The 16,366-nt window shown below is 41.0% G+C and overlaps 2 protein-coding genes across 26 annotated transcripts in view; one reads left to right on the forward strand and one right to left on the reverse strand.

The window, feature by feature from the left end:
* PPIG (peptidylprolyl isomerase G) overlaps positions 1 to 1,553 on the reverse strand; it is a 64,177-nt gene extending 62,624 nt beyond the window's left edge. For 2 of the 14 annotated variants that reach the window (XM_072811319.1, XM_072811318.1), the window contains exon 1: positions 1,023 to 1,315. The gene's annotated coding sequence lies outside the window, so the exon portion shown is untranslated. Of the gene's footprint in view, positions 1 to 772; positions 1,316 to 1,389 lie in introns of those variants that run through there. The other 12 variants (XM_072811331.1, XM_072811324.1, XM_072811328.1 and 9 more) reach the window with 11 other exon arrangements.
* Positions 1,272 to 16,366, forward strand: part of FASTKD1 (FAST kinase domains 1) — a 56,160-nt gene continuing 41,065 nt past the window's right edge. For 7 of the 12 annotated variants that reach the window (XR_012023931.1, XR_012023932.1, XR_012023933.1 and 4 more), the window contains exons 1-3: positions 9,207 to 9,337; positions 12,357 to 12,872; positions 14,628 to 14,696. Coding sequence is in view for 9 of the 12 variants with exons in the window: in XM_072811309.1 (XP_072667410.1) it covers positions 12,538 to 12,872; positions 14,628 to 14,696 (404 nt within the window). In the remaining 3 variants the exon portion in view is untranslated. The other 5 variants (XM_072811311.1, XM_072811312.1, XM_072811315.1 and 2 more) reach the window with 5 other exon arrangements.

Genomic DNA, 16,366 nt, shown 5'->3' on the forward strand with positions numbered 1-16,366 from the left:
CTAAAAAAAAAAAAAAAAAAAGGACTTGATAAGTAGCCATTCTAGATGACCGTACCTTTTCTGGATTTTACGGCCCTATTTCGAAAATGTTCACACACCTCCTCAGCTATCATCTTTTCGAATATTTTACGAATATCCCCCCCCCCACACACACACACCCCTTCCATCTGGTTTTAGCTCCTGAAAAGTTAACGGAGCCCCAAACGCCCAGGACATTTAATTGTTCCTGGACGTTATATGTCACCACTACTGCGAAAGCTTGGTCCTGAACGGAAAGTACTGTTGTGGGAACAGATTACACCAATGCACAAAATGGTGCTTTTCATAACATCTCCAAAACGAATGGCAGTTCTGCCTTCCCGCAGACCCCGACTTAGCTCCTTAAAAGACTAAAGAGGAGCCAAATTCGCACGCTTCCCCCAGGGCACACGGAGCCCCGGAGCCCTCGCCCTCCTCCGGAAGAGTAATTATCTTCGCCTAAAAGGCCTGCGCTGCTCACGGCTCCTCGGAAACGTGGGGTGAACTTTGAGACAGCGCTGGGACGAAAAGGCAAGGGCCCGGGTTGCAGTTTCGGTTTAAAAGGCCTGTATCACGAAACTGGGTACGACAGCCGCGGTCCGCGAGAGGAAAAGGTCGGAGGAGGAGGAGAAGGAGGAAAGCCTGTGATCCAGGCTCCTCGCCTGCCGCTCTCCAACCCCGCACCCGCCGGGACATCAGGTCACCCCTTCTCCACCAATCCTCCCGCCTACCCCGCGTTAGCCATGAGTCTTACGATTTCGAAGCATCAAAAAGAAAATCACCCTTGCTCCCTAGAGTTCAGGCCGCCGTCGCTGCCGCCATGTTACAGCTTGTGCGGCAAAATGCGTCAGGGAGGGAGGCGTGCGCCCAAGTGCAGAGGGCGGGGGCCGGAGGGGGAGGACCGTCTCCCCGGCCCGGGAGGCTCGGGCAGCGGCCGCAGCTGCAAGGCCAGCGCCACGGCCCCCCCGGGACGGGCTTGTGCGGGCACCGAGCAGCCCGGATACCTCGAGGCGAAGACGGTTGACTCCGCCGGGCCTAACGCGGCGGCTCCGCCCCTCTCCTCGGGCTCTTCCCGCTCTCGTTCCCCGGGACGGCTGCAAAGGTCGCCACCGAAACGACTCGGGCTTCGCGCCGCCCACCTGCTCCGGCAGCCCTCTCTTCCCGGGGTCCGGTCCTTTAAAGCGCTTCAAATCTACCGCCGCCAGAAAAGGCGCTAAAGCCCCCTAACCGCCTCCCTCCCCCGCCACCCAGCCCGGCGTGGAGGGAAAGCGTCGCGCCGGAAGTACGCCAGCGCTCCGCCGCGGCCCGGGGCCCTCCGCTTGCGTCACCCGGGCCTCCCGGGAGGCCGAGGAGCTGGGGCCTCCCAAGTACCGAGCTCTCAGGTAGCTTAACGCTTCTTGTGGGACGTGACTGGGAACGCGTGGAACCGTCGGAATGCCAGATTCTTTGTGGGGCGCTCCGGCTACTACACTTTTATTCGTCCTCTGCCGGAGGATTGGGAAGGAAGCCCTTCCTTTAAGGAGCTTCCAGGTCAGCTTCCGGTTAACGCTATGACACAAGTTTTAAAAAACGGAAACGGGGCGGCCCGGGTGGCTCAGCGGTTAGCGCCGCCTTCGGCCCGGGGCGTGACCCTGGAGACCTGAGATCGAGTCCCGCGTCGGGAGTCGGGACTCCCTCTGCCTGTGTCTCTCATGAATAAATAAATAAAATCTTAAAAAAAAAAAAAACAGAAACGAAGCGCTAGTTGAGAAAAAAGGAGAAAATTACGCGGGACTTTGACGCTCTCTGAAAATTCTCACCGCAGCCCGGTGATTCGGGTTACTGATGCTTGTCTTACAGATAAGGAGATAGAGGCTCAGGGAGGATAACTGCCTTCCCCCTTCCCCCCGAATACATTATTCCTAAATTACCGAAGCAAATCTGTGACTCCAAACCCAGGGCTCTCTAGGGAAAAATTGGACATCTATTGTCATTTAATTGTTTTAAGAGGCCAACGTCCCCAGGTGAGATTAAAAATAAATGCCTGTGCTGTTTGGAGGGAGGACTGGCAACAATCCTTGCGGGGACGTAGGGGGAGTGCGTTTTAAAGGAACTAGCTAAGGGGGGCTTTGATTTTGTTGTTGTATAGCAAGATCGGTAAGTTATGATCATTTAAATTTTTCACACATTGAGGTTAGGTAGATTAATTATCGACAATAGTCGGGCATGTGGCACATGTAAGACTCTCAACCAACTTTAATAGCTGTAACACTGAAAGGACAATCTCTGTCCGCGTCTCCATCCTCCCTTGTGGCATTGCCTTTATTACAGGAGAGCAGGGGCACACCAATTCAAATGCTAATTTCACCCAGAAACCTCCTAAAAGGCACACCCGTAAATAAACGTTTAATCTAGGTAGCCCTTGGCCCAGTCAAGTCGACACAAAATTACCCATAACAATGGGCATTGCACAACCTATCTGTTCTACTTTAGATGGATATTTGTTTTCTTTTTGAGTTTTAGCTCTTATGGAATAAAGCTTCAATGAATATTCTTGTATCTGGTGTATTGGAGCACGTAAATTTCACATACATGTTGAGAATATACCTGGGAATGGAATTGCTAGATCTTAGGGCATGGGTGGGATCAGTTTTAGTAGATCCTGCCAAAGAGTTTCCTGAAGTCGTTGTACAATATTCTTACTGTATATGCCTTGTTAATTCCACTATAGGTGAGAGCTCTCGTTTGCAAATAAAAGAAAGCTAGTTTGAGCTAGTTCAAGTAAAGTTGGGAATGTATTGCTTCACGGAACAAAACTGTTTCACAGTGTGGTGGCTTTAAAATGTCTATAAAGGGCAGCCCGGGTGGCTCAGCAGTTTAGCGCTGCCTTCAGCCCAGGTCCTGATCCTGGAGACCCAGGATCGAGTCTCACATAGGGCTCCCTGCACGGAACCTGCTTCTTCCTCTGCCTGTGTCTCTGCCTCTCTCTCTCTCTCTGTCTGTCATGAATAAGTAAATAAAATCTTAAAAATAAAATAAAATGTCTATAAATTCTCTACTGTGACTTTCTTTTAATAGTAAAAGGCAGTAAAAATAGTAAAAGGCAGAATGACAGTGTGATTCTGAAGAGGCATTTTGATTTCTTCCTTGCTGTGTCTCTTGGATCACTCACTCAAGGGGAAATCAACTGCCATGTCAAGAAGATGCTCAAGCAGACTATGGAGAGGCCCATGTGACAAGAAACAGGCTTCTTGGCAAAAGTCAGAGAGGAACTGAGTCCTCCTGCCAACAGCCATGTGAGTGAGCCGTTTGGAAGCAATCCTCTAACCTTAGTCAAGGCTTCAGATGACTATAGTCCTTGTTGATATCTGACTTCAATCATGAGAAACTGTGAGCCGAAACTGCTCAGCTAAGCTACTTCTGAAATTCTGGCCCACAGAAACTGCGGGATGATAAATGTTGTTTTAAGTTGCTGAGGCTTGGGAAGATTTATTACAATAGCAGTGGATAAGTAACACAGAAGAGAATAGATAGAATATCATAGAACTTGTCTCTCGTCTAATTTGACCTATTTGTATTTTGGCTTCGTTCTCTAGACTGAAGAGGTTACCTGACATCTTAATAAATCTAAGTCCCTGGCAGCTCCAATTATAAAGTTCCAGAAAAGTCTTTGATTAGCCTTGTAGTGAAAGCCCCAAAATTTGTGCTCCCACTTACATAGTGAAGGGTGTTGCGGGGAAGTATCTGACATGCCTACATTTTCTTAGCTGTCCCCTTGGCATCCAAGTGAGGATATGTGAATATTTCTTATCAGTAGAAAATAAGTGAAAATTATGTATATTGCATCCAGGCCAAGATGTTACAAAGCGCTATGTCTTCTCTGTGTCCATTCTTCTTATTTTGTTAGCTGGATCCAGAGAGATTTAAGACCCTGGGGGATTATAAAAGAAGGGTGGGATCCCTGGGTGGCGCAGCGGTTTGGCGCCTGCCTTTGGCCCAGGGCGCGATCCTGGAGACCTGGGATCGAATCCCACGTCGGGCTCCTGATGCATGGATCCTGCTTCTCCCTCTGCCTGTGTCTCTGCCTCTCTCTCTCTCTCTCTCTCTCTCTCTCTGTGTGCCTATCATAAATAAATAAAAAATTAAAAAAAAAAGAAGGGTAGTTTCCTGAATCTCCATATAGATAAAGGTCTTCCACTGACCAGAGATATCCACATTTTGATGTGAAGTGAAATCAAATTATGTTGGTTAAACCACTGACATTTTGGCTTTATTTATCATAGCAGATAGTATTACCCATCTAACAGGCTATGAGCCTGAAGTAATAGATTTGGCCTAGCTTAGGTCATTTCAGTTTTTATAGTGTGAAGCATGGAGTCTGATACCAAAACAAGGGAAGCTGGTGGGCTGAACTACTATTAACATTATTATTTATTTTTTTAAAGATTTGTGTATTTATTTTAGGAAGAAATAGAAGGGGGGAGGCAACAGAGAGAGAGGAAGAGAGAGAATCCTGTGCAGACCCTACTTGGGGCTTGACCTCAGGATCCCAAGATCATGTCCTGAGCCAAAACCAAAAGTCTGTTGCTCAGCTGACTGAGCCACTCAGAGCCCCAATTTATTTTTTTAAAGATTTTATTTTTAAATGTCTCGATGCCCAACATGGGGCTTGTACTCACAAAGCTGAGATCATGAACCACAGTCTCTACTAATTGAGCCAGCCCCAACCTTTTTAAAAGAATAAAAAATTTTGTTTCTACTCACAGAAAAACAGCAAATTGCTTGTTCTTAAAGTTTTGTTTTTTTTTAAGATTGTATTTATTTATTCATGAGAGACGTAGAGAGAGAGGCAGAGACATAGACAGAGGGAGAAGCAGGCTCCATGCAGGGAGCCAGATGTGGGACTCGATCCCGGGTTTCCAGGATCACGCCCTGAGCTGAAGGCAGATGCTCAACCGCTGAGCCACCCAGGCATCCCTGTTGTTTGTTCTTATTTTTTTCTATATAACCAATAATATAAAAAGTGTTAACCTTTTTAAAGACTCATGCTTGTTGTCACATATCTTTTACAGTAATATAAACTATTATAAAAATTTGAAGATTCTATAAAAGTTTAAAAATAATTGCCCCCTAATCTTTTCCAATTTTTTCCCCTTCAGGTTTCCAATAATATTCTTTTATATTCCTGTACTAATATTAAAAACTTTCTCTCCCTTCCTTCAACAAAATAAGATCCCATCACACATATTATTCTTAAATTTCTTTTGTTTGCATGAAAAATATTATGAGCATTTTTTGCTATTTATATACCATTCCATAGTATAGATATGCTATAATTTATTCAGCCATTCTCTTGGACATTTCAGTTGTTTCAAGTTTTGGTTAATACAAACAATACTGTAATAAACATACTTTTACATATATCCTTATATATTGATGCCTATAAATCCGCAAGATAGCCAGAAGAGAGATTAATGCATTTCAGAATATGTACACTTTTCAATGTGACATATGGTACCAGATTAGTATTGAGCGGTTGAAGCACTTTAAGATTGTATAAAAGTGATTCTTATCCTTCATGAAGGTTGTTTTCAATCTTTTTAGTTTTTGCTAATTTAATGGGTGAAAAGAATGGTTCCATCTTATTTTGTAATTTCCTGGTTACCAGTAAGGTTGCCTTTTTTTTTTAATTGAATACCTTTTTAAAAATTGTAGTTAAATACATAATCTTAACTATTTTAAGTGTATTGTTCAGTAGCATTAAGCATATTTACATTGTGCAACAAATCTTAAGAACTTTTTGTCTTGCAAAACTGTAGCTTTATACCCACTGAACAACTCCCCATTGTCCTTTCCCCTGAACCCCTAGCAACCACTATTCTAATTTCTGTTTCTATGAATTTGACTACTCTAGGTGGATGGAATCATACAACATTTATTCTTTTGTGTCTGACTTATTTCATTTAGCATAGTGTCATCGAGGTTCACCTATGTTGTAGCATGTGTCAGAATTTCCTTTCTTTTTAAGCCTGAAAAAAATTGTATTATATGTATATATGACATTTTATTTATCCATTTATCTGTCAGTGGACAATTGGGTTGCTTCCACATTTTGGCTATTGTAAATAATGCTGCTATGAACATTGCTGTACAAATATTTGTTCAAGTTCCTGCTTTTAATTCTTTTGAGTATCCAGAAATAGAATTGTTAGATTACATGATAATTCTGTTTAATTTTTTTGAAGAACCACTATACTGTTTTTCCCACAGCAGCTGCACCATTTTACATTCCCACCAGTAATACACAAGGGTTCTAGTTTCTCCATATCCTTGCCAACACTTGGTAGTTTCTGATTTTTTGGAAATAGCCACCTATTGGGTATGAGGTGGTCTCTCATTGTACTTTAATTTGCATTTCCCTAATGATTAGTTATTTTGAACATTTTTTCATGTGCCGGTAACCATGGAGAGTCTGTTCACGCCCTTTGTGCATTGAAAAATTTTGTCACTGATTTGTAGAGTTCTTCATATATTCTGGATATTAATTTCTTATCAGATTTATAATTTACAAATATCTTCTCCCATTCTGTGGGTTGCCTTTTCAGTTGAGAGTGTTCTTTGATGCATGAAAGTTTTAAATTTGATGAAGTCCAAGTTACTTTGTTTTTTCTCTTCTTGCCTATGCAGTTGGTGTTATATACAACAAATACATTGTTTACTGGCAGAATTACTCCAGGAGAAAAAACATTCAAGTAGATTTGTGAGGAGAAAAAAGAACAGTCTCTTGATATTGGAAAAACTGGCTTGGTGTTCATTGGTTTTGTGTGTGTGTGTGTGTTCATTGTTAAGACTCAATACTATTTCAGACTTATCTGACAATGTTTAAAGCATATTGTCCTCCTGTTCTCACAGGGGATCCCTGGGTGGCTCAGCGGTTCAGTGCCTGCCTTTGGCCCAGGGCGTGATCCTGGAGTCCCAGGATTGAGTCCCATGTAGGGCTTCCAGCATGGAGCCTGCTTCTCCCTCTGCCTGTGTCTCTGCCTCTCTCTCTCTCTCTCTCTGTCTCTCATGAATATATAAATAAAATCTTAAAAAAAAAATCTCACAGAACATTGACTCAGACAAGATCACCATGCCACACAAAATACTAAAGATTCCCCTCTCATTAAATGAGTGAATGCTACTTCTTTACCAATTTCAGCTTTATCCCTGTGTTAATCTGCTTTCCTTATAATTAAGATGTATTAGATGCCCAATCCTAGGATTGCCCTGCTTCCTAGCACCCAAAAATAGAGCAAACCCTTTCTTCCTTAGACGCTCCCCAAAATTACCCAACCAAAGCCCACATCCTCTAATAGGTTCTTTCTAATACTCTTTTATTGACCAGCTAAAGGATTCCTTGCACTGTGCATTTTCCCTAGCTGTAACAAGTAATAGTAATAAACCTCAACTGCAGGCTTCTTGTGATTTTTGGCTGAAGGGCATTGACATTTGCTAGGAGGAAATTAAGAGCCACACTTTGTTAACTACTTGTTAGGTCTTGTAAAAGATACTTCTTCAGGACTTAAATCACTAGCCAACACAATTTTATGGCTATGGACTTAAGTTATTACCTTAATTTTGTTCTCAGATATGATTTATATATAAATATATATATCTTATAAATGCCCTAGACTGCAAGTAAAGAAAAAAGATGCAAACAGTGACTAAACAAAAAGGATTTCCTTTTCTTACATAAGCAAGATTCCAGAGGAAGGCAGGCCTCTGGTATGTGTTTCTTAGGTCAGTCTCCTTACATTACACAAACTGGTAAGAAGGAGATAAACAGGCACAACAGTGAAGAAACTGTCCTGACACTATCACTTAGGTCCTACTGTTGCTGGAGCTGGTCTGGCACTCATAGCCCAGCATTGGTATTCTGTTGAACAATTAATTGCACAGAACACAAACATGAGACAAGGCCAAGACAAGACCATTGCATAATCATACAGAATTGAGACCAAAACAAGAACATTGTTCAAATCACAAAAAAATGATCAAACAGGTACCTATTCTGGCTATTATGAGTGATCGCTTCCTCTTTATTAAACACAGCTTTAACCTCACTTTATTTCTCCTGCACTATATATAAAGTTTATTAAGATACTCAATAGTGGAATTTTCAAGAGAAAGCCCCTTAAACCTCCCCCAAATCACTTAACACAGGACTGAATACCGTAATAAGTTCTTTCTAACACTTTCTTAATTTGACATTCCTTAGAGTGTGTTCTTCATTACAATTGGTCAGTAATCCCAATTTTAACTATAGGTCTTTGACTGAAGAATAGTGACACAGTGCCTAGTTTCATCCCTATGCTTTTTCTGATGTTTTTTCTGAAACTATTCTGTGCATTAAGGCCAACCTCAGTCTTCAAGGTAATCAGTTGACATGGTTCCAAACAATCTAAATCAATGCTACTCAAATTGTGCTCTCCCATTAGTGATTAACTATAGTGTTGGGGGTGAAGTAGGGGAAGTGACTGCTGTTGGTTAGCTGATTTCTTTTTGGACTTATAAAAATATTCTAGGGGCACCTGGGTGGCTCAGTGGTTGAGTGTCTACCTTTGGCTCAGGGCATGATCCTGGGGTTCTGGGATTGAGTCCCACATCAGGCTCCTTGCATGCAGCCTGCTTTTCCCTCTGCCTATGTCTCTGTATTCTCTCATGAATAAATAAATGAATCTTTTAAAAAGTTCTAAAATGAATTGTGGTGATGCTCCAGAACTCTAAACTAGGAAAAGCATTGAATTGTACAATGTGAATGGGTAAATGATGCTGTGTGTAAATTATTTCTCAATAAATCTGTTTAAAAAAAAAAAAAGTATGGTTCCAAAGACTGGCCTCACCATGACACAAGGGCAGAAACTGAGAGTAAGACTTTACTTTTATAGCCAGTTGATGGTCATTTCATATATGCTGAATAGTACAAGAAACAAAAATCCACAGGTGTTTTTTCCATGTTTACCTTTTCAAATTTCATTTTCTAGGTGTCCATGTTTTATTACATACTATCAAAAAATCAGTTTTCCATGGACTGGGAGAAAAGCCCAAGATGATTGGGAAACAATGACCTAAAGGACTTAGAACTGCAGCAGTTTAAAAGGGGTCGGCCCGAAGTCTCTCAAAGTGGAACTACAATGCCCAGAATGCCCCGCGAATGCGTAAGCGACGTCCATTCCGTTGGCCTCGCCGCTACGTCCTCTGGGGCGTGTAGTACGTGCCTTAAGCTGAGCACGCTGTGCAGTCCAGGCATTTTTTTTTTTTTTAAACCTGCTTTGGGGACTGGATCTTCATCGGAGAGGTGATGTCTCTGGAGGAAAGGCTGCAAGCTATGAGCTGGGGGGGGGGGATGGGGGGTTCTGTCCCTTCTTGGGGACCAGAAAGAGCCATCTTAACCAGCCTTCCCCGGCATCCTCCAGAAGAGCTGGAGGTCGTTGAGGGGAGAGTGTCACCTGCAAGCCAGGGCCGAGGAGGGGCGGCAGGTCGTCTTCCGCCCAGCACGTTTCCGGCCCCGAGGTGCAGGGTTTGGCCGAGAACGGAGGCCGCCTCCCGGGTATTGGATTTTCCCGGGTGCTCGGGGGCGGGCCGGGCTGAGCCCGCGGTGAGCGGGACGAGGGCGGCCGCTTTGGTTCGTCCAGGGCGGCTGTGCGCCCAGCGTGGGGGATGCTCGTGGTTCACATCCGGTGCCACCGTGCACCCAGCACTCAGCCCCAAGGGCCCTCCTTTGGTCAAGTGACTTTCCAAAGGCCGTTTGTCTGGGACGTAGCTGGAGACCTAACACCTTGGTCTCCCAGCCCGTGAGCGGCTCCTGTTTTCTATCGTAGACGGAGGAACCTTGATACCCTCGCTGCGGGCAGGGTTTGTGTGTGTGAGACCCAGGTCGGCCGAGGTCAGGACGCCGTCTGCACTGTGCTGATTGCCACAAAGTACCAATACTGTCTCGTTTTGCTTTTCTTTCCTTGTAAACAGCTCAGCATAACCATAGAGTCTGAGGCAATCTTTTAGTGTTGGTTTTGCTGATGTAAGGAGGTGTTCAAGTTGAAAGAATAGAAATAACTGAGTGCTTGTCTCAGTTCACAAGTACTAAAGTAGTTTTTTTTAGACCTTTTTTTTAATAAAGATTTTATTTATTTATTCATGAGAGACACAGAGAGAGAGAGAGAGAGAGGCAGAGACACAGGCAGAGGGAGAAGCAGGCTCCATGCAGGGAGCCCGACGTGGGACTCGATCCTGGGTCTCCAGGATCACGCCCTGGGCTGAAGGCGGCGCTAAACTGCTGAGCCATCCGAGCCACCCGGGCTGCCCTTTTTTAGTCCTTTTTGAAAATAGCTTTTCTTATCTGTAAAATGCAAATGGCAATATCTGCCTGATAGGTTAGTTGAGAGAATTTAATGAGATGATCTATTTTAAAAGTCCTTTGTGAGGGATCCCTAGGTGGCGCAGCGGTTTGGCGCCTGCCTTTGGCCCAGGGCGCGATCCTGGAGACCCGGGATCGAATCCCACATCGGGCTCCCGGTGCATGGAGCCTGCTTCTCCCTCTGCCTGTGTCTCTGCCTCTCTCTCTCTCTCTGTGACTATCATAAAAAAAAAAAAAAAAAAAAAAAGTCCTTTGTGAAATGTCGCAGAAATGTTAGGTATTGTGATTTTAGTCGCAGCTTTTCTGTTGTTTCTCAATTAGAAATATAAACATTTATAATATGTGTTTTTTTTTAAGATTATTTATTTATTTATTCATGAGAGACACACAGAGAGAGAGAGAGAGAGAGGCAGAGAGACACAGGCAGAGGGAGAAGCAGGCTCCGTGCCGGGAGCCCGACGTGGGACTCGACCCCGGGTCTCCAGGGTCACGCCCTGGGCCGAAGGCAGCGCTAAACTGCTGGGCCACCCGGGCTGCCCTATAATATAGTTTTAAAATAAATTCTCCTTTTTCATAATTATCTTTGGTTCTTAAATTGCTTCACCATGTCTTGATACATTTCTTGATTTCTTTATATTTCCTGATTGGTGCTTTAATCGTCTTGCTTATTGGTTTAAACTGACCAAAGGTCAGTAGTGACCAAATCATTTGAATTCTTTTAGAGTACCAGAAGAAACAAGAAATTATCTCGAAAGTAGATATACTAGAAACTACCTTTCTGAAAACAATTTTTTAAAAAAATATTTTATTTATTTGAGAGAGAGCATGCACACAAATGGAAGGAGGAGCAGAGGGGGAGAGAGGGAGAGGGAAAAGAATCTCCAGCAGACTGGGTGAGCCCCATGCTGGACTGGATCCCACCATCCTGAGGAAAAAAAAAGAAACTATGGCTCTGAATTATGACTGTTTCTTGTAAAAATGTTAAGATGATATATTTATTTTTTTATTTTTTTTTAAATATATTTTTTATTTATTTATGATAGTCATACAGAGAGAGAGAGAGGCAGAGACACAGGCAGAGGGAGAAGCAGGCTCCATGCACCGGGAGCCCGACGTGGGATTCGATCCCGGGTCTCCAGGATCGCGCCCTGGGCCAAAGGCAGGCGCCAAACCGCTGCGCCACCCAGGGATCCCAAGATGATATATTTATTTATTGCAAACAGTTTGACTCTTTTGTTTAAAATGATGGTTCTGAGTTTAGGATTTTTTTTTTTCCCTTCTGCTTTTATGGTCGAATTTGAATATATGTATTTGTATATGTGTAAAATTTAACAAACATTTTTTATTTTATTTTATTATTTATTTATTTATTTTTACATTTTTATTTTTTTAAAAGATTTTATTTATTTATTCATGAAAGACACACACACAGAGAGGCAGAGACATAGGCAGAGGGAGAAGCAGGCTCCATGTAGGGAGCTCAATGTGGGACTCGATCCCGGAACTCCAGGATCACGCTCTGAGCCAAAGGCAGAAGATGTTCAACCACTGAGCCACCCAGGTGTCCCTAAAAAAATTTTTTTAATGGAGTGCAGAAAGAAGTCCCTTTTCCTGGACACTTAGTTTTGGACCAAGTTCTGCTGTTTGCTTCAGACTAAGAACAAGGTCTGAAGTTAATGCAGAAAAAAACTTGTTACTTTAATCTGAAACAAAATTTTTTTTAAGATTTTATTTATCTATTCATGAGAGACACAGAGACAGAGGCAAAGACACAGGCAGAGGGAGAAGCAGACTCCACGCAGGGAGCCTGATGTGGGACTCGATCCTGGGACCTTGGGATCACGCTCTGGGCTGAAGGCAGGCACCAAACCACTGAGCCATCCAGGCTGCCCTAATTTGAATTTTGAATCTGATTTGGTATTAATAATATTAGCATAACCATGTTAAACCAATCTTTTTACAGAAGCTGCATGTTGGAATGGGATTTGGAGTTACCATAATGGAAGCAAAATACGTGAAGGAAAAAGTTACCTGTTTTCCAGCATATTGCATCTGACTACTAGTTGCAAATGGTTTTCTTTAGCTAAGAAAATTTGTGATGTGAATGAAAAATTACCTTTCTTTTAGACTCATTACTTGTAAATATGCTTCGCCTAAGAGCCATTTATCCATGCTCCTGGAGAGTGTTTCAATTTCGAACCTGCAGTTGTAAACCACTAATTAGCCAGATGATTAAGTGTACAGATGAAGAGCAAGTATTTGATCTTATTAAGAAAAACAAAGCCACATTTTCAGAAAAGCAAGTGGAATGTGCATTTAATATACTTTGGCAGTTTCAACAGCAAAGGACCAGCTTTTTAAAAAATGTTGACTGTATCAGAGACTATCCCCACTTTCTTACTCTTCATAATTTAGCTACAAGTCAAATAGAATTCATGGATGATGATACCCTGGTGAATGTGTTGTACTTCATACAGCAGTAAGTAATATACTTTTAGATTTTATAGACATCATTGTAGTTTATTTTTATATTTTAATTTTCTAAAAATCTCTTTAAAATGGAAAACTCTTTTTCTGTAAACAGTATTCCTGATCATTTAATACTTTTAAGATGGTTAGAGGATAGTCTTTATGGTAACAATGTATATGTATATCAAATGTCCTGTTGTGTAACCTGAATATATACAATTATATACAATTTTGTTTAATCATAATTCAGTAGAGCTGGGAAAACATTAAAAAAGCAAAGATATTTTTCATGGTTTGCAAGGGAATCCAGCCTTCAGAAAAACTGGATTGTCTAAAGAAAGTATTTAGCAGACATATAAGAGAAAAGTAACACACAGAAGTTGTAATCTATTTCTTAGTCTCATTCATGGAAAAATAGCAGTTTTCTCACATGATTATCCAACTCCTATATCGGTATAGATTTACTTCCTCAGTGTTCATGTTAACTTGGAAAATGATGAATAAGACAAAATTAAACAAGTCTTTTTTGCAGGACTCTTCACAGCCCTTATATGTTAATGTATATAATGGGTAGCTAAGCAAGCAGTTTCCAAATTTATTTAACCACAAAACATTGGGTTAAACACCTCACAAGACTCATGTCTGTTTAGGCAGATGGAGAAATGCTATTTGGTGAGGATTTGTCTAAAAACTATATTTCTATGTTTCCCTCCTAAGTAATATTTTAATACTGAAAGGATTTTAAGAGTAAAATATAATTTTGTTTTCAAGTTTTAAAAGCAGCATGTAGTTCAGTTTTGCTTCATGACTCAACCTGAAAGTCTTTGATTTTTAGGAGACAACTAGAGTCTTAACATTATAAAGATACTAAGATTGGTTAAAAGAGATTTTTATACCTACAAAATATAGTCTATGTGGTTTAGTTATATAGAAAGTATTCATTGTTAATGAAGATATACTAGAAGTGGGACTCTTATATGCTCTGGTGGTACAGAATGTATCAAAAACTATAAAAATACCCTTGAATCTAAAAAAGGTTGCTTCTAAGATTTATCCAAAGAAAATAATCTGAGATACATATAAAGGTTATTGTACATTGATATTCAGCCCAACGTTATTTATAATGCTGAAAAACTAAAATTCTAAAAGTAGGTGAGTGTTTAAGTGATATTATATTCACATAATGGAATAATATACAATGTTTAAAAATTGTTGTGAACAATGTATAGTGTCATGGGCAAATGTCCAAAATATAATGTTAACTTACTGAAAAGGGTAGGATATAAGCATGTAAAAGAAATATGTGTATTTCATATGTGTGTAGAAAAGATAACTCGAATGATATGCTCCAAATTAATGATGGTGGCAATTTATGAGTACAGACCTGTAAATCATTTTTAGTATCCTATTTAAGTTTTTCTGTATTTTACAAACTCTCTCCTATAAAAATATTTTTGTAATCAGAGCAAAGTAACCTACGTTATGTGTACTTTTAGCATAACATGTATCATTGAACATTTTCATTGTTCAGTGGAAGGCATTGAACAGATAAAAGAATGAGAGAGACATGGAATAAAATGTTGATGTTTTTATATTGTATCAAGAAAACAAAATACTGAAATGGGAATAGACCAGAGATAAGGTCTGTGTAAGAGTACAATAATTTGAGGTTCACTTTTGCAATATAACTCTTACTTGCATAATTGTTTTTAGTAATTTAAAAGCATTCATGTATGACAGATTATTTTCTCTTGGTTTTCTTGAGGTGTGCTCCTGAGGCCCATGACCTTCTGGTTGAAGCACTAGTTATAGAATCATGGAGAAGACTAGAAAGGCAAGTACTCTGGGTTCATCATTTAAGAGCACAGTTATCTTATTCAAAGTTAGCTCAGTGAAATCTTGTAGAGAAAGAATGGGGAGCTGCTGCCTACCTAATTAAGCTTCACTGAAAAAAAATGTAAACTCATTTGGGTTGAGGGTTTTTTGATTGTGTAAAGGAAAATAATGAGGAATTTATATTTTCCCTAAGAGAGAAAGAAAACTCTAATATTTGCTCTTTAAATTAACAGTGGGGGGATCCCTGGGTGGCGCAGCGGTTTGGCGCCTGCCTTTGGCCCAGGGCGCGATCCTGGAGACCTGGGATCGAATCCCACATCGGGCTCCCGGTGCATGGAGCCTGCTTCTCCCTCTGCCTTTGTTTCTGGCTCTGTCTCTCAGTCTTTCATGAATAAATAAATAAAATCTTTAAAAAAAAAAAAATAAAAAAAATAAATAAATTAACAGTGGGAACAGTGTGCTTTTCCACATATATAATTAATTAAAATATAACTAAGGTGCAGTAACAGCTATTTGGCTTTTTGTTTTTTTTTGTGAAAACATTTTATTTATTCATGAGAGACACAGAGAGAGAGAGAGAGGCAGAGACATAGGCAGAGGGAGAAGAAGCAGGCTCCTCACAGGGAGCCTGATGTGGGACTCCATCCCTGGACCTGGTATCACGCCCTGACCCAAAGGCAGATGCTCAACAACTGAGCCACCCAGGCATCCCTATTTGGCTCTTTGAATCTTCTTTTCTGGAGGATTGTACTTCAGAAAGAAAAGATTCAAGGTGCTTGGCTGACTCAATTGGTGGAGCATGAGATTCTTGATCTTGGAGTTACGAGTTTGAGCCTATATTGGGGGTAAAGTTCACTTAATAAATTAAAAAAAGAAAGAAAAAGATTCTCTGAATGATAGGGGAGAAAAGAAGACACCAGTTTATTAGAAAGGAAAACTTTTTAACATTGTTTAGCAGCATTTGTAAGTAGTTGTTCATCACTTTTTTATGGAGAGGCAATGAATATAATCATATGTGACTTAGAAGTTTTCAGGTATGCTGCTGTGAACAGGATTAATTCACATCTCTTTCCTGTACACAACTATATTTGCAGTATGTTGGCATAGTCAGTAATCATCTAGAAAAATGTAAAATTTGTTCAGCATGTTCTTATAAGAAGTCTATTCTATACAAAACTATATTATTCATACTATATAAGAATATGAGAAACTCCACTTATAAAAAAGGGGAGATAGCAACAGACCTTATTTTGGAAAATCTTTAGCTATTTCTGAAAATTTCGAACTTTTTAACATAGATCCTATGTTAAAAAGGCTGTCCCAGCATAGCCTACATCCATTATTAATGGGGTAAAACAAATGTTAGTGAAGAAAGGGAAAATCAAAGTGGGAAAAAGAAAGGAACATTTGAAAACCACAGAACAGAAAGGCGGTTCAAGATGGAAACATAGGAAGACCCTACACATTCTACCAAAGACACACCAAATATACAGCTACCTATAAAACAACTGTCTCTGAAAAAAGACCCGAGGACTAGCTGAAAAACAACTCCACAAGATATCATGGCAAGGCCACCTGGAGATAGGTGGGAGAGGCAGAGACATGCTCTTGAGGTCCGCACTCCTGACTCAGTGACCCACAAAGGGAGGGATCTAACAAATATAAAGC

This window comes from Canis lupus, chromosome 34 (genome assembly GCF_048164855.1).
Source record: "Canis lupus baileyi chromosome 34, mCanLup2.hap1, whole genome shotgun sequence".
NCBI classification, from domain to species: domain Eukaryota; kingdom Metazoa; phylum Chordata; class Mammalia; order Carnivora; family Canidae; genus Canis; species Canis lupus.